At 38.0% G+C, this 19857-nt stretch overlaps 1 protein-coding gene across 9 annotated transcripts in view; it reads right to left on the minus strand.

Moving 5' to 3' along the window:
• The window catches only part of DMXL2 (Dmx like 2), a 179537-nt gene that overhangs the window by 65283 nt on the left and 94397 nt on the right, over positions 1-19857 (minus strand). For all 9 annotated transcript variants that reach the window (XM_078334244.1, XM_035259655.3, XM_035259654.3 and 6 more), the window contains one exon: positions 17995-18112. In XM_078334244.1, the coding sequence (XP_078190370.1) occupies positions 17995-18112 (118 nt within the window). The remainder of the gene's footprint in view (positions 1-17994; positions 18113-19857) is intronic.

Here is a 19857-nt window from a genome sequence, read left to right on the forward strand (position 1 = left end):
CAGGACCTACTTGAAATGGTCCTTACTTGCCTAATATAGGACTACGTAAGCATTAAAAAAACACTACAATGCCTTGAAATATGCTACATACATAAAAATCCATCAGTTATATGAGTACTTCTCTGTATGTATATCATTATTCATTAAAGAGTTTTCTTAAAATGAGTTCATACTGATACTTAAAAGACAAAGAAATCCAAACAATAACAACAAATTCAACAGTCGTAGCTGAAGATAACCAGGGCACAGACTCCTTATTCTGAAACTGTCAATTAAAAGGAAAGAACTAAGCACTTAACCCCTTTCCAAAAAAAAACTGTTTCTCAAAGTAATCCAATAGCTCCAGTAGATAAATACTTTTCTCCACAGATGCTTTCCAGCTAATAAATAAATGGAAAGTGATAAAACTGGAAAATCATCATTTTTCAATCACTAATGAAATACTTGGTTTAAGATTAACAATATTCAACGGAAGAAGCCGTGAGATAAGCCCAGATAAGCCCTGGAAAATGCTGTGACTAAAAGCTATCAAACTATAATGACATCACCAACTGAATCTTCCAAATCTTAGTATGACTGAAAGTGAGATATACAAGTTTTCTTTTTCTGCTATGATACATATGAAGTACACAGCATCACCTCGAATGTTGACCCTGATATAGTAGACAAGCAAAAGTTTAAATAATATCACAAGTAAGCAGTCAGAGAAACTCCTTTAAAAAAAAAACTTGCTCTAGAACTGAAGAGAATAGAGACATGAAAAACCCTTCAAAATATCAATAAATCCAGAAGGTGGTTTTAGAAGAAGATTAACAAAACAGACTGCCAGTCAGACTAATAAAAAAGAAAATAATCAAATAGACACAACAAAAAATGATAAAGGGGATATCACCACTGATCCCACAGAAATACAAACTACCATCAGAAAATACTATAAACACTTCTACGCAAATAAACTAGAAAATCTAGAAGAAACAGATAAATTCCTGGACACATACACCCTCAACCAGGAAGAAGTTGAATCTCTGAATAGACCAATAACAAGTTCTGAAATTGAGGCGGTAATTAACAGTCTACTAACCAAAAAAAAGCCCAGGACCACATGGATTCACCGCTGAATTCTACCAGAGGTACAAAGAGGAGCTGGTACCATTCCTTCTGAAACTATTCCAAACAATAGAAAATGAGAGAATCCTCCCTAACTCCTTTTCAGAGGCCAGCATCCTCCTGATACCAAAACCTGGCAGAGAAACACCAAAAAAAAGAAAATTTCAGGCCAATATCTGATGAATATCGATGCAAAATTCCTCAGTAAAATACTGGCAAACTGAATCTAGCAGCACATCAAAAAGCTTATCCACCAAGATCAAGTTGGCTTCATCTCTAGGATGCAAGGCTGGTTCACAGTATGCAAATCAATAAATGGAATCCATCACATAAACAGAACCAAAGAGAAAAACCACGATTATCTCAAAAGATGCAGGAAAGGCCCTGGATAAAATTTAACACCCCTTCATGCTAAAAACTCTCAATAAACTAGATAATGATGGAATGTGTCTCAAAATAATAAGAGTTATTTATGACAAACCCACAGCCAATATTATACTGAACAGGCAAAAGCTGGAAGCATTCCTTCCCTTCAAAAACCAGCAAAAGACAAGGATGCCCTCTCTCACCACTCCTATTCAATACAGTACTGGAAGTTCTGGCCAGTGCAATCAGGCAAGAGAAAGAAATAAAGGCTATCAAATATGAAAAGAGAAAGTCAGATTGTCTCTATTTACAGATGACATGATTGTATATTTAGAAAACCCCATTTTCTCAGCCCAAAATCTCCTTAAGCTGATAAGCAACTTCAGCAAAGTCTCAGGATACAAAATCAATGTGCAAAAACCACAAACATTCTTATACACCAATAATAGACAAACAGAGAGGAAAATCATGAGTAAACTCCCATTCACAATTGCTACAGAGAATAAATTGCTTACGAATACAACTAACAAGGGATGTGAAGGACCTCTTCAAGGAGAACTGCAAACCTGTGCTCAAGGAAATAAGAGGACAAAAAATGGTAAATCATTCCATGCTCATGGATAGGAAAAATCAGTATCATGAAAATGGTCATACAGCCCAAAGTAATTTATAGATTCAATGCTATCCCCATCAAGCTACCGCTGACTTTCTTCATAGAATTAGAAACAAAAAAAAAAAACACTTTAAATTTCATATGCAACCAAAAGAGAGCCTGTATAGCCAAGATAATCCTAAGCAAAAAGAACAAAGCTGAAAGCATCATGCTACCTGACTTCAAACTATACTACCAGGCTACAGTACCAAAAACAGCATGGTACTGGTACCAAAACAGATATATAGACCAATGGAAAAGAACAGAAGCCTGAGAAATAATGCCACACATCTACAACTATCTGATCTTTGACAAACCTGACAAAATATAAGCAATGGGGAAAGGATTCCCTATTGAACAAATGGTATTTTGTAAACTGGCTAGCCATATGCAAAAAACTGAAACTGGACCTCTTCCTTATATCTTATACAAAAAATTAACTCAAGATGGATTAAAGACTTAAATCTAAAACATAAAACCCTAAAAACCCTAGAAGAAAACCTATGCAATACCATTCAGGATATAGGCAAGGGCAAAGACTTCATGACTAAAAAAACAAAAGCCAAAACTGACACATTCTGGGATCTAATTAAACTAAAGAGCTTCTGCACAGCAAAATAAACTATCATCAGAGTGAACAGGCAACCTACAGAATGGGAAAAATTTTTGCAATATATCCATCTGACAAAGGGCTAATATCCAGAATCTACATGAAACTTAAAGAAATTTATAAGAAAAAAACAACCCAGTCAAAAAGTAGGTGAAGGATATGAACAGACACATCTCAAAAGAAGACATTTATGCAGCCAACAAACATATAAAAAAAGATCATCATCACTGGTCATAAGAGAAATGCAAATCAAAACCATATTGAGATACCATCTCATGCCAGTTAGAATGGCAATCATTAAAAAGTCAGGAAACAACAGATGCCAGAGAGAACATAGAGAAAAAGGAACACTTTTACACTGCTGATGGGAGTGTAAATTAGTTCAACCATTATGGAAGACAGTATGGCGATTCCTCAAGGATCCAGAACCAGAAATATGACTTGACCCAGCCAGCAATCCCATTACTGGGTATATACCCAAAGGATTATAAATCTTCCACTACAAAGACATATGCACATGTATGTTTATTGCAGCACTGTTGACAATAGCAAAGACCTGGAACCAACCCAAATGCTCATCAATGATAGATTGCATAAAGAAAATGTGGCACATATACACCATGGAATACTATGCAGCCATAAAAAAGGATGAGTTCATGTCCTTTGCAGGGACATGGATGAAGCTGGAAACCATCATTCTCAGCAAACTAACACAGGAACAGAAAATCAAACACTGCATATTCTCACTCATAAGTGGGAGATGAATAATGAGAACACAAGGACACAGGGAGGGAAACATCACACACTGGGGCCTATTGGGAGGTGGGGGGCTAGGGGAGCAATAGCATTAGGAGAAATACTTAACGTAGCTTACAGGTTGATGGGTGCAGCAAACCACCATGGTACATGTATACCTATGTAACAAACCTGCACGTTCTGCACATGTATCCCAGAACTTATAATAAAAATAAATTATTAAAAAACTTGCTCTAAAACAAGTCAGCAGCATAATGAGAGTATATATATGGTATCACTTTAGATTAAAATACTCTTAATAAACAATAAAAACTATGTGTAAACCTTATTTGGATATAGAGTCAAACAAATTAAAAACACAAAAAAACCTCAACATTTTTAGACAACCGAATAAAATATGGAATGGTTATTGCACGATTCTGAGGAATTTTATTATTTTATCAATTTGATAATAGCAAATATGTAAGGAAGTCATTATTTTTTTTTGAGACGAAGTTTCACCCTTGTTACCCAGGCTGGAGTGCAATGGCGCAATCTTAGCTCACTGCAACCTCCCCCTCCTGGGTTCACGCAATTCTCCTGCCTCAGCCTCCTGAGTAGCTGGGACTACAGGTGCACGCCACCATGCCCAGATAAGTTTTGTATTTTTAGTAAAGACAGGGTTTCACCATGTTGACCAGGATGGTCTCAATCTCTTGACCTTATGATACACCTGCCTCAGCCTCCCAAAGTGCTGGGATAATAGGCGTGAGCCGCTGCACCCGACCATAAGTCATTTTTAGAAATGCATACACAACTGAAACAACACCATAGCTAGATTTGCTTTAAAATATTGCAGTGGGGCCAGGCACAGTGGCTTATACCTGTAATCCCAGCACTTCGGGAGGCCACAGCAGGCTGATCACTTGAGGTCAGGAGTCCAAGACCAGCCTGGCCAATGTGATGAAACTCCATCTCTAGAAATAATACACATACAAAAATTAGCTGGGTGTGGTGTCACATGCCTGTATTCCCACTGACTTGGGAGGCTGCGGCAGGAGAGTTGCTTGAACTAGGGAGGCAGAGGTTGCAGTAAGCCAAAATGACATCACTGCACTCCAGCCTGGGCAACAGAGCAAGACCCAGTCTCAAAAATAAAAAATTTCAGGGAGAAAGAGAAAAGAAAAATTGTGCAGACAAAGCAAGTGTGATAAAATCTTTAACCTACATTATAGGAATACGGAGATTCATTTAATTATGCACTCTAATTTTGTCTATTTTTGGCATTTTTCTTAACTAAGAGAGTAATTAACTTTAAAAAAATTTATTTATTATACTTTAAGTTCTGGGATACATGTGCAGATTGTGCAGGTTACATAGGTATACATGTACCACGGTGGTGGTTTGCTGCATCTATCACCCCATCATCTATATTAGGTATTTCTAAAGCTATTCCTCCCCAGTTCCCTGACTCCCTGCTATTCCTCCCCAGCCCACATGCCCTGGTGTGAGATATTCCCATCCCAGTGTCCATGTGTTCTCATTGTTCAATACCCACTTATGAGTGAGAACAGGTGATGTTTGGTTTTTTGTTCTTGTATCAGTTTGCTGAGAAAGATGGTTTCCAGTTTCATCCCTGTCCCTGCCAAGGACATGAACTCATCCTTTTTTATGGCTGCAGGGTAGTCCATGGTGTATATGTGCCACATTTTCTTTATCCAATCTATCATTGATAGGCATTTGGGTTGGTTCCAAGTCTTTGCTATTGTCAACAGTGCCACAATGAACATACGTGTGCAGATGTCTTTATAATAGAATGATTTATAATCCTTTCATTATATACCCAGTAATGGGATTTCTAGGTCAAATGGTATTTCTATTTCTAGATCCTTAAGGAATCGCCACACTGTCTTCCACAATGGTTGAACTAATTTACACTCCCATCAACAGTGTAAAAGCATTCCTGTTTCTCCACAACCTTTCCAGCATCTGTTTTCACCTGATTTTTAAATGATCGCCATTCTAACTGGTATGAGGCGGTATCTCAATGTGGTTTTAATCTGCATGTCTCTAATGACCAGATGATGAGCTACAAACACCTCTGTGCAAATAAACCAGTAAATCTAGAAGAAATGGATAAATTCCTGGACACTTACACCCTCCCAAGACTAAACCAGTTAAGAAGTGAAATTCTTGAATAGACCAGTGACAAGGTCTGAAGTTGAGGCAGCAATTAATAGCCTACCAAGCAAAAAAAGTCCAGGAGCAGACAGGTTCACAGCCAAATTCTACCAGAGGTAAAAAAGGAGCTGGTACCACTCCTTCTGAAATTATTCCAAACAATACAAAAAGAAGGACTCCTCCCTAACCCATTTAATGAGACCAACATCATCCTGATACCAAAATCTGGCAGAGATGCAATTAAAAAAAGAAAATATCAGGCCAATATCCACGATGAACACTGATGCCAAAATCTTAAATAAAATACTGGCAAACTGAATTCAACAACACATCAAAAAGCTAATCCATCATGATCAAGTTGGCTTCATCCCAGGGATGCAAGGCTGGTTCAACATCCACAAATCTATAAACGTAATGCATCACATAAACAGAACCAAAGACAAAAACCACATGATTATAACAAGAGTAATTAACTTTTAATTAAAACTTAGAGAGATCCAAGATGGCTGATCGCTAACAGTTCGGGATTGTAGCTCCCAGTGAAAGCGCAGAGAATGAGAGTACGCCACACTTTTAGACGAATTTTCGTCGCTCACAGACAAGAAGATTCCCAGTGGAGGGGCCCCACAGGTCGCCATCGCGACTCTTGCGGCTGGCGCAGCGGTTTTGCCGGTGCCTTGGCGCAGCAGCTCTTTGTGCAGCGTAAACAGGAGGAGATTCCCGGGCAGAAGAGCACCATCAGTCTTATCACTGCTGTTTTGGCCGGCACAGTGGGTTGCTCGGATTCCAGCGCTGGGAATCAATAAACTGGGCATCCACTCAGAAATCCAACTAGAAAGGTGGTAATTGTAAAGACAACAGATGGATAAATTTATAACAAAGGGAAGAAACCAGCCTAAAAAGGCCAAGAATACCCAAAATCAGAACCCCTCTCCCTCTACAGGGGATTACAGTCCCTCATCAGCAACGGAACAAGCCCTGATGGAAAAGGACTGTGTGCCATTAACAGAAGTAGGCTTCAGAAGGTGGATGATAAGAAACTTCTGGGAGTTAAAAGAACTTGTTCTAACCCAATGTAAAGAAACTAAAAACTTTGAAAAAAGGGTTGATGCAATGCTAACAAGAATAGACAATATAGAGAGGAATATAAATGAACTAATGGGAGTTGAAAAACACAACATAAAAACTTAGCGAAATATGCACAAGTTTGAATAGCTGAATTGATCAAGCAGAAGAAAGGATATCAGAGGTCGAAGACCTACTTAATGAAATAAAATGAGAAGACAAGAATAGAGATAAAAGGATAAAAAGGAATGAGCAAAGTCTCCAAGAAATATGGGACTATGTGAAAAGACCTAATTTACGTTTGATAGGTGTACCTGAATACGACGAAGAGAATGAATCCAAGTTGGAAAATACTCTTCAGGATATTATTCAGGAAAACTTTCCAAATCTAGAAAAGCAGGACAATATTCAACCCCAGGTAATACAGAGAACACCACAAAGATATTCCTCAAGAAGAGCAACCCCAAGGCACATAATCGTTAGATTCACCAGGGTTGAAACGAAGGAGAAAATACTAAGGGCAGCCAGAGAGAAAGGTCAGGTTACCCACAAAGGGAAGCCTATTAGACTTACAGCAGATCTCTCAGCAGAAACCCTACAAGCCAGAAGAGAGTGGGGGGCCGATATTCAACATCCTTAAAGAACAGAACTTTCAGCCCAGAATTTCATATCCTGCCAAACTAAGCTTCACATGTGAAGGAAAAATAAAATATTTTATGAACAAGCAAATACTCAGAGATTTTATTACCACCAGGCCAGCTTTACAAGAGCTTCTGAAAGAAGCATTATACATAGAAACGAACAACCAGTATTAGCCTTTCTAAAAATATACCAAAAAGTAAAGAGCATCAGCATAAAGAAGAATTTACATCAACGAATGGATAAAATAGCCAGTTAACATAAAATGGCAGTAACCCTAAATTTAAGTCGACTAAATCCCCCAATCAAAAGATACAGCCAAAACCTAATGGTATGCTACATCCAGACCCATCACACATCCAAAGATACACAAAGACTTAAAACAAAGGGTTGGAGAAAGATCTACCAACCAAAATAAATAAATAAATAAAAAGCAGGAGTTGCAATTCTTGCATCTGATAAAATAGATTTCAAAGCAACAAAGATATAGTGGTAAAAAAATCAATGCAACAATAAGCGCTAACGATCCTAACACTCAGATACATAAGACTCATAAAGAGATTTAGATTCAATGAGACAGAAAATTAATAAGGATACCCAGGACTTGAACTCATATCCGGAACAAGTAAACTCAATAAATATTTATAGAGCTCTCCATTTTAAACACACAAAATATACATTCTCCACCTTAAATACACTAAATATTGATCGGCCATTATTAATACCCATTTTTAGAATAAACCTACATTCCCGTTCTCTCTCCCTCTTTTTCTTCCTCTTCTTCACTCCTTTTTCTTTCTTTCTTTCTTAAAAAAAAAAACAAAACACCACTCTGACAATTTCGAAACAGATTCAACAGGTTGGTGCATATGATGAATAGCCATGGATATATATTCATGGATATTTATATATGCATCACTTAAAAAAAGAGAAAAACAAATTAGAAAGTACAAAATAAAGCAGAGGCAGAGAACAGGAGAAACCTACACAACTCCTTTAAGAATACAGTTATAGGCCGGGCACAGTGGCTCATACCAGTAATTCCAGCACACTGAGAGGCCGATGCAGGTGGATCACCTGAGGTCTGGAGTTCAAGACCAGCCTGACCAACATGGAGGAAACCCCAACTCTATTAAAATACAAAATTAGCCAAGCATCAGTGCGGGTTCCTATAATCCCAGTTACTCAGGAGGGTGAGGCAAGAGAATCACTTGAACCCGAGAGGCACAGGTTGTGGTGAGCCAAGATTGTGCCGAGTCAAGATTGTGCCATTGCACTCCAGCCTGGGAAACAAGAGTGAAACTCCATCTCAAAAAAAAAAAGATCAGGAAGAAAAAAAGAGAAACTTCAGAGAAAAACTAAAGAAAACTAAGAAAGCATTGAGGAAATCTTTTGGTCTGACTTGGCAGTGGCACAACAAATATCAAAAGCAAGAAATAAAGAAAAATTTTAATGCAAGTTAATTAAAGTAAAGAAAACTACCAACTTTATATAAGCACTGAATTCTGGTAAGCTGGCATATCCTTCCTGTTAGAAATAAGGGGCAGATCCAAGATGGCCGAATAGGAACAGTTCTGGAGTGCAGTTCCCAGTGAGAACAATACAGAGGGTGAGTGAACACTGCATTTCCAAACAAGTTATTGCTGCCCACAGAGCAGGAGATTACCAGGCTGAAAACCTCCACCAGACTCCAGCATGGCTATTACAGCCAGCACAGTGGGTCTCTGCACAAACACACAAATCTGGCCAGCCATTTCAACTGGCATCTGGAATGCCTGGGAGATAGAGCCGCCCATTCAACTGAAAAAAAGGGGGCTGAAACAAGGTGATCTGGCTTGGGGGGTCACACCCCCACAAAAACCAGCAATCTGAAATGCTCTAGATTTAGAGTTCTGCAGCAAGCGAGCCAGACCTGGGACTGTCTAGCTCTGTTGGTGGAAGGGCATCCACCATTACCGAGGCAGTCCACCACCACTGAGGTAGTCCGCCATTACCAAGGCACTCTGCCACTACTGAGGCAGACTGCAATTACCAAAGGCAGTTCTAACTATACCTCTATAAACAAACCACAAGAAAGTTCACACAGCAGCTGAGCAGAGCCCAAGGCAGCTCAGCAATGCCTCTGCTGGCAGACTATGACTAGGCTACCTCCTTGCTGGACAGGGCAGCTCTGAAAGAAGGAAGCAGCATGTCAGTAACTTATAAATATGGTCCAATCTTCCCAAGACAGAACACCTGGGAAGAAAGGCTGTTATGAGTTCCATGGTAGCAGAATTAAACGTACCTGCCCAGCAGCTCTGAACAGAACAACAGAACACTTGAGCTCCTATAAGGGACAGACTGTCTCCTCAAGCAGCTCTCTGACCCCCGCATATCCAAAGAGTCACCTCATAAAGGAAAGCTCAGGCTAACAAATGGTGGGTATCCTTCTGGGATGAAGATAACAGAAGAAGAAACTGGCAGCAACCCTTATTGTTCTGCAGCCACTGGAGGTGATCCCCAGGCAAGCAGGGTCTGGAGTGGATCTTCAGCAGTCCTGCAGCAGAGGGGCCTGACTGTTAGAAGGAAAACTAAGAAACAGAAAGAAATAACTTCATCATCAACAAAAGGGACGTCCACTTACAGACCCCATCCAAAAGTCACCAACTACAAAGATGACCACAGGTAGATAAATCCACAAAGATGGGAAGAAACCAGTGCAAAAAGGATGAAAACACCCAAAATCAGAACACCTCTGCTCCTACAAGGGAGCACAACTCATCACCAGCAAAGGAACAAAGCTGGATGGAGAATGAGTGTGATGAATTGACAGAAACAGGGTTCAGAAGGTGGGTAATAACAAACTTCTCTGAGTTAAAAGAACATGTTCTAACCCAATACAAAGAAACTAAGAACCTTGAAATAAGGTTTGACGTAATGCTAACGAGAATAAATAGCTTACAGAAATATATGAATGACTTAATGGAGCTAAAAAAACACAACACAAGAACTTCGAGAGGCATATACAAGTTTCAATAGCCAAATCAACAAAGCAGAAGAAAGGATATTAGAGATTGAAAATCAACTGAATGAAATAAAACGAGAAGGCAAGATTAGAGAAAAAAGAGTGACAAGAAATGAACAAAGCCTACAGGAAATATGGGATTATGTGAAAAGGCCCAATCTACGTTTGATAAGTGTACCTGAATGTGACAAAGAGAATGAATCCAAACTGGAAAACACTCTTCAGGGTATTATTTAGGAGAACTTCTCCATCCTAGCAAGGCAGGCCAATATTCAAGTCCAGGAAATACAGAGAACACCACAAAGATATTCCTCAAGAAGAGCAACCCCAAGGCACATAATCATCAGATTCACCAGGGTCGAAATGAAGGAAAAAATGCTAAGGGCAGCCAGAGAGAATGGTCGGGTTACCCACAAGGGGAAGCCCATCAGACTCACAGCAGATCTCTTGGCAGAAACTCTATAAGCCAGAAGAGAGTCAGGGCCAAAATTCAACATCCTTAAAGAAAAGAACTTTCAACCTAGGATTTCATATCCAGCCAAACTAAGCTTCATAAGCAAAGGAGAAATAAAATCCTTTATGAACAGGCAATTGCTGAGAGATTTCGTCACCACCAGGCCTGCCTTACAAGAGCTCCTGAAAGAAACACTAAACATGGAAAGGAACAACCAGTACCAGCCACTCCAAAAACGTACCAAATGGCAAAAAGCATTGACACAATGAAAAAACTGTGTCAACTAATGGGCAAAACAACCAGCTAGCATCAAAATGGCAGGATCAAATTCACATATAACAATTATTAACCTTAAATGTAAATGGGTTAAAAGTCCCAATCAAAAGATGCAGACTGGCAAATTTTATAAAAAGTCAAAACCCATCAGTGTGCTGTATTCAGGAGACCCATCTCACATGCAAGGATACACACAGGCTCAAAATAAAGGGATGGAGGAAGATCTACCAAGCAAGTGAAGAACACAAAAAAGCAGGATTTGTAATCCTAGTCTCTGATAAAATAGACTTTAAACCAACAAAGATCAAAAGAGACAAAGAAGGACATTACATAATGGTAAAAGGATCAATGCAACAAGAAGAGCTAATGAACCTAAATATATAAACACCCAATACAGGAGCACCCAGATACATAAAGCAAGTTCTTCATGACCTACAAAGAGACTTAGACTCCCACACAATCATAGTGGGAGACTTAAACACTGCACCGTCAATATTAGACAGATAAACAAGACAGAAAAATAACAAGGATATCCAGGACTTGAACTCAGATCTGGATCAAGAAAACCTAATAGACATATACAGAACTCTCCTCCTCAAATCCACAGAATAAACATTATTCTCAGCATCACATCACACCTACACTAAAACTGACCAAATAATTGGAAGTAAATCACTCTTCAGCAAATGCAAAAGAACAGAAATTATAACAAACAGTCTCTCCCACCACAGGGCAATCAAACTAGAACTCAGCATTGAGAAACTAACTCAGAACTGCACAACTTCATGGAAACTGAACAACTGGCTCTGGAATGTTGACTGGATAAACAACGAAATGAAGGCAGAAATAAAGATGTTCTTCGTAATCAACGAGAATACAGACACAATGTACCAGAATCTCTGGGACATATTTAAAGAAGTGTCTAGAGGAAAACTTACAGCAATAAATTCCCACATGAGAAGTGAGGAAAGATCTAAAATCAATACCCTATCATCAAAATTGAAAAAGCTAGAGAGCAAGATAAAAAAATACAAAAGCTAGCAAAAGACAAGAAATAACCAAGATCAGAGCAGAACAGAAGGAGATAGAGACACAAAAACCCTTCAAAAAAATCAATAAATCCAGGAGCTAGTTTTTTGAAAAGATCAACAAAATAGACAGACTGCTAGCCAAATTAATAAAAAAGAAAAGAGAGAAGAATCAAATAGATGCAATAAAAAAGGATAAAGGGCATATCATCACCGATTCCACAGAAATACAAACTACCATCAGAGCTTACTACAAACAACTCTATGCACACAAACTAGTAAACCTGGAAGAAATGGATAAATTCCTGGACATTTGCACCCTCCCACGCCTAAACCAGAGAAGAAGTCAAAACCCTGAATAGATCAATTACAAGGGCTGAAGTTGAGGCAGCAATTAATAGCCTACTAACCAAAAAAAGCCCAGGTCCAGATGGGTTCACAGCCGAATTCTACCAGACATACAAAGAGGAGCTGGTACCACTCCTTCTGAAACTATTCCGAACAATCCAAAAAGAGGGAATCCTTCTCACATCATTTTATGAGACCAACATTATCCTGATACCAAAACCTGACAGAGACTCAACAAAAAAAGAAAACTCCAGGCCAATATCCATGATAAACATAGATGCAAAAATCTTCAATAAAATACTGGCAAACTGAATCCAACAGTACATCAAAAAGCTTATCCATCACGATCAAGTAGGTTTCATCCTGGGGATGCAAGGCTGGTTCAACATACGCAAGTCTATAAATGTAATCTACCACATAAACAGAACCAAAGGCAAAAACCATATGATTATCTCAATAAATGCAGAGAAGGCCTTTGACAAAATTCAACAGCACTTTATGCTAAAAACTCTCAATAAACTACATTACCACAGAATGTATCTCAAAATAATAAAAGCTATTTACGACAAACCAACAGCCAATATCATACTGAATGGGCAAAAACTGGAAGCATTCCCTTTGAAATCTGGCACTAGACAAGGATGCCCTCTCTCACCACTCCTATTCAATATAGTATTGGAAGTTCTAGCCAGAGCAATCAGGCAAGAAAAAGAAATAAAGTGTATTCAATTAGAAAAGGAGGAAGTCAAATTCCCTATTTGCAGATAACATGACTGTATATTTAGAAGACTCCATCGTCTCAGCCCAAAATCTCCTTAAACTGATAAGCAAACTTCAGCAAAGTCTGAGGATACAAAATCAATGTGCAGAAATCACAAGCATTCCTATACACCAATAATAGAGTTAAACAGAGCCAAATCAAGAATGAACTGCCATTCACAATTGCTACAAACACAGTAAAATGCATAGGAATACAACTAAGAAAGGATGTAAAGGACCTCTTCAAGGAGAACTACAAATCACTGCTCAAGGAAATCAGAGAGGACACAAACAGATGGAAAAACATTCTGTGCTCATAGTTAGGAAAACTCAATATTGGGGAAATGGCCATACTGCCCAAAATAATTTATAGATTCAACGCTCTCCCCATCAAGCTACCTATGACCCTCTTTACAGAACTGGAAAAAACCTACTTAAACTTCATATGGAACCAAAAGAGAGCCTGCATAGCCAAGACAATTCTAAGCAAAAAGAACAAAGCTAGAGGCATCTCGCTACCTGACTTGAAAGTATACTCCAAGGCTACAGTAATCACAACAGCATGGTACTGGTACCAAAACAGAGATAATAGACCAATGGAACAGAACAGAGGCCTCATAGGCAAAGCCACACATCTACAACCATCTGATCTTTGACAAACCTGACAAAAACAAGCAATGGGAAAAGGATTCCCTGTTGAATAAATGGTGTTGGGAAAACTGTTTAGCCATGTGAAGAAAGCAGAAACTGAACCCGTTTCTGACACCTTACACTAAAATTAACTCCAGATGGATTAAAGACTTAAACATAAGGCCTAATAAAAACCCTAGAAGAAAACCTAGGCAAAACCATTCAGGACATGGGAGTAGGCAAGGACTTCATGACTAAAATACTAAAAGCATTACAATGAAAGCCAAAATAGACAAGTGGGATCTAATTTAACTCCAGAGCTTCTGTACAGCAAAAGAAACAATCATTAAAGTGAACCAGCAACCAACAGAATGGGAAAAATTTTTGCAATCTACCCATCTGACAAAAGGCTAATTATCCAGAATCTACAAAGAACTAAAAAAGATTTACAAGAAAAAAACAAACCCATTCAAAAATGGGTGAAAGACATGAACACACACTTTTCAAAAGAAGACATTTATGAGGCCAAGAAACATGATAAAATGCTCATCATCACTGGTCATTAGAGAAGTGCAAATCAAAACCATATTGAGATGCCAGTTAGAATGGTGATCATTAAAAAATCTGGAGACAACAGATGCTGGAGAGGATGTGGAGAAATAGGAATGCTTTTACACTGCTGGTGGGAGTGGAAATTAGTTCATCTCTTGTGGAATACAGTGTGGCAATTCCTCAAGGACCTAGAAATAGAAATTCCATTTGACCCAGCAATCCCATTACTGGATATATATCCAAAGGATTATAAATCATACTATTATAAAGACACATGCACACATATGTTCACTGTGGCACTGTTTACAATAGCAAAGACCTAGAACCAACCCAAGCACCCACTGATGATAGACTGGACAAGGAAAATGTGGCACATATATGCCATGGAATACTATGCAGCCATAAAAAATGATGAGTTTGTATCTCCTTTGCAGGGACATGGATGAATCTAGAAACCATCATTCTCAGCAAACTGACACAAGAGCAGAAAAACAAACACCGCGTATTCTCACTCATAGGTAGGTGTTGAACAATGAGAACACATGGACACAGGGAGGGGAGCATCACACACTGGGGTCTGTTGTGGGGGAATAGGGGAGAGACAGCGGGGGGTAGGGAGGGTGGGAGGGATAACACGGAAAGAAATGCCAGATACAGGTGACAGGGGGACGGAGGCAACAAGCCACATTGCCATGTATGTACCTATGCAACAATCCTGCGTGTTTTGCACATGTACCCCAGAACCTAAAGTGCAGTAAAATATATTAAAAAAAAAAAAAAAGAATACATGGTTTGCTGGGGTGTTACCTCCTTTTTTTTAAAAGTTGCTCTCAAATATATAATAGAAATGAAAAGCTTTTCTATTTCCTTATCTTTAATTTATAGATTTTTTAAAGCTGTGGTATACACCACAAAACTTATAAATCATGCACTCCCAATTCAGACTGAAACATAAGCCCAAATTATCCATACTGCATGCAACATGTCACTAAAAAATGCTTGTCAGGAATTATAATATATCAGCTAAAGAAAATTTAATTTCTTAAATTATTGATAAAGCTTGAACTTTTTCTAAATAACTGAATTAAGTTTTCTTGCATAATTTCAATATTACTTTTTATTATTCCCTCTAAATTGTTTTATCTCTTAAAAGGAATCAAAAAGAAAACATATTTATAAAATTAGCATCTGAAAATGAAGAAAAAGAGCACAATTCCAGTTTTTACATGGAGTTCCAGTACTATGTATAAGATGTGTATTACAGTTTACATTTCTTTCAGAAATATTAACTATTGCACTCTGGGCCATCCATCTCTTTAGAGGTACAAGATACCATGAGATGCAAGACTTTGGCTTTCTGGACCAGACTTTTTCAACTAGTTACTGCTGAAATAGACCTCAGACCTCTGTTACTATTATATATCGGATAAATATTATGTGTCCTTTATTGGAATCACCCCTCCATCCCTAATATTGATCTTCTCCTTAGAGTACTAATTTCTTTTATTTATGTTTTTATATTTTTGTTATTTTTCATGTATGTGCATGGTGAAATTGAAGCCATACAGAAAAGCATGTTAGGGCTATTTTGTGTTGCTTTGAAAGAATACTTGAGAGGTAATTTAGGAAGAAAAGAGGTGTAATTGGCTCATAGTTCTGCAGGCTGTACAAGAAGTGTGGTGCCATGTCAGTTTCTAGGGAGGCCTCAGGAAGCTTTTACTCATGGTGGAACGTGAAGAGGGAGTAGGCTCATTACATGGCCAGAGCGGGAGTAAGAGAGAGGGAAGGGGCCACACCCTTCTAAAGAACCAGCTTTCCAGAGAATTCACTCATTACAATGAGGACGGCACCAAGCCATTCATGAGGGATCTACCCACCCAGGATCCGCTACCTCCCACCAGGCCCACCTCCAACACAGGGGATTACGTTTCAACATGAGATTTTGGCCAACATGGTGAAACAAATCTGGCCAACATGATGAAAACCTGTCTCTACTAAAAATAGAAAAATTAGCCGGGGGTAGAAGTGGGGTAGGGGCAGGTGGCTCATGACTGTAGTCTCAGCTACCTGGGAAGCTGAGGCATGAGAATTGCTTGAACCTGGGAGGTAGAAGTTGCACTGAAGTGAGATCACACCACTGTACTCTAGCCTGGGTGACAGAGCAAGACTGTTTCAAAAACAAAAAAAAATTTGTATAGCCAAGTTTATTATGTTTTCCTTTTATTTTCTGTGTTTATATCTTGCTTAGAGATCCCTTCTTTACGAGACTGTAAAAGTAAATTACCACTGAGTTTAAAAAGTAGAGTTATTAAGTATATAATCACCCTTGTTATTAGATTATTTTATTTTTAATGGTTTTCAAATGCCCATTAAAAAACTTTTGGTCCACCAAAAAAAAAAAAAAAAAAAAAAAAGAAACAACATGATAAATGTCAGCTACATTTGTTGGAAACCATATTAAAAAGATTAACCCAGACAAAGGTAAGATACTACAGAAAAGTACATTTTAAATCTGTAAAGCAGTAGTGCTGTTATAATGATAGTGAATAAAACTGAACATAATTAAATAACATAAATAAGAAAAGTTTTCTGTATGAAGAAAGCTATATGAAAGAAAAACAGTTACTAATCTCAGGTGTGAAAAGATGTTTGCGCTAAGCTTCTTAGAAGGACCTCAATCTGATTTTCCACTAAAGCAAAGGAAATTATCTGCACAAATTCCATAGAAACAGTTTCCTTAGATGTCTATGCATAATTTTGTGATGAAAACTACACTGAGAAAATTAAATGTATCCACCTAGATAATTCACAATTTGTAACCAAATGAGATTATCTGAAAATCCTTTGTAAACCAAATATTCACAAGACACTTAACTCTTAAAGTAAGACATGTCTTTTCACTCAAACAGAACATGATGGTTTTATAATTATGAAGTTATATATATATATATATACACACACACAATTTTATTTGCAAATTTAAAAACTGTAAATAAAAGTTTAATTTCTGAAGGGCACATTTTAAACTAAGTTATAAAGTTTAAATTAAACATCATATTGCTTGTTTTTGAAAGGGTTAAACTACTTTCACAAAAAAGAAAAAAATACCACACTTCAAAGGGGAAAACTGTGAGATGGTACCTTACATTGAGTATTTCCATGACGTTTCTAGTGTCCCACACAACATGATACCTTGTATCTTATATTCATCATTGGCCTGAAGCAATTTACTGGGTACTTTTTTAAACATATACTAAAATTAACTGGTTTCGTTAAGACACCAAATGGAACTTAACTGACAATCAAAATAATTTAATTATAGGGTTGAATAATTAAACTTATTTTTTCAAACAAATTAAGGTTCATAAATACCTTTTCTTGGCAAAAGTCTATGTCACTGGTGAACTGTCTTTCAAAAAGTAATTTTCACCCACATGCCCTCTTCATCTACAAGCAATTTTGACAGAACTAGTTTACCTGTCAAAAATTATGAAAGTGATAACTTTTGAAGATCCATATTCAATAAAGCTTAGAAAATCATTTTCTTAGGATGAAGGCAAACAAATGCAGACTATTTTTTTAAAGTACCTTGTGATGGCTGAAAAAATATTTCTGTTTCCTTTTTCTCCATATCTTCTTTATGTGGTTTATATCCTATAATGAAGTCTTCTTGAAACACATGAAGCAACTGTGTATTTGAGCCACACTACAAATATAAACAAAAATGAAGAGGTTTTATCTTTGAAATTCCCTATCTCCCAACTCCCATCCACCACCTCCCCAAAAGTAATGCAGAAGAAATAGACAATTTCTATTCTTTATCTACTATTAATTAGAAAGAAAAAAGCAACATAAAAAAAAATCATAACTATCCTAGCTGGGTGTGGTGGCTCACATCTGTAATCCCAGCACTTTGGGAAGCCAAGGTGGGTGGATCATGAGGTCAGGAGTTCAAGACCAGCCTGGCCAAGATAGTGAAACCACAGTTCCACTAAAAATACAAAAAAAAAAAAAAGATTAGCTGGGTGTGGTGGCATGTGCCTGTAATCCCAGCTGCTACTTGGAAGGCTGAGGCAGGGAAATCACTTGAACCCAGGAGGCAGAGACTGGAGTAAGCCCAGACTGTGCCACTGTACTCCAGCCTGGCAACAGAGCAAGATTCCACCTCAAAAAAAAACTATATATATATATATATATATATATATATATATATCATGATCAGAGAAAATTACTTTCAAAGATAACAAGGAAGTGTTAGTAAGAACAAATCAAATCAAATCAACATGTTTGTTTCTAAAAAAGAAAAGAAAGCAAAAAAAAAAAAAAACAAATTTAAAGAACAGGTAAGCAACCGTCACCACTTTGGGTCTGAAAGCATCACATTCACAACTGGCTGGGGAGGGCTGCATTAACTATGTAAGACACACTAGACTACTATACAATTCATAGTTTTTTGAATTCCACTGGAGAACCAAAAAACAAAACACAGAAAGCTCCTCAAAGTATCCCAATAGTTCTGTCTAGTGGGAATTACGAGGGATCCTATAACAGCCAGTGGGATGACACATCTCTATAGAACGAAACTTACACATAATTAACTAGAACCCCTCAAAGGACAAATGAAACATCACCATCAACTCCTATGCTCCATGACCATGTTGTTTTGTTTTGTTTTGTTTGAGATAGAGTTTTGCTCTTGTTACACAGACTGGAGTGTAGTGGCGTGATCTCGGCTCACCGCAACCTCCACCTTCTGGGTTCAAGCAATTCTCCTGCCTCAGCCTCCTGAGTAGCTGGGACTACAGGCTTGTGCCACCACACCCAGCTAATTTTTGTATTTTTAGTAGAGACAGGGTTTCACCATGTTGACTAGGATGGTCTCGATCTCTTGACCTCGTGATCCACCCGCCTCGGCCTCCCAAAGTGCTAGGATTATAGGCGTGAGCCACCGCGCCCGGCCCATGACCATGTTTTAAGACTATCACACACATATGTCTACTGAGAATCTTAACATGAACTGAAATTCAAGGAAAGGCTAGATCCAAACAAAAACTTATTATGGAAGTGTGTTAAGACAATTAGATGGCTGACCCAGAGATTCTGAGAAAGCTATGATTATCTTGGCATTAGAGGAGGAGTCTATAATCTTATAAAATAAAAGAAAACCTGACTCTTTACATAATAGAAAAAAATAAAAGCATTAGAGTATTAAGTTAGGCCATATAATTTTTGAAAGTTATAGGGTATTACATGTTTCTCCAGGTAGAAACATTAAAAATCTCTTTCACATTCATTGTCTAGAAGGTCACCTCCCTAAGGGACAAAGAACAGATGAAAGAAAAGAGAAGGGTGATGTCTTCATGGATACAGAAATCAAACAACGCACTGGGAACAAGCCTAGAAAGAATTTTAAACTGTCATTTATTATTGCTTACAGCTTACCAGGCTTTG

This window comes from Callithrix jacchus, chromosome 8 (assembly GCF_049354715.1).
Source record: "Callithrix jacchus isolate 240 chromosome 8, calJac240_pri, whole genome shotgun sequence".
Classification (NCBI taxonomy): domain Eukaryota; kingdom Metazoa; phylum Chordata; class Mammalia; order Primates; family Cebidae; genus Callithrix; species Callithrix jacchus.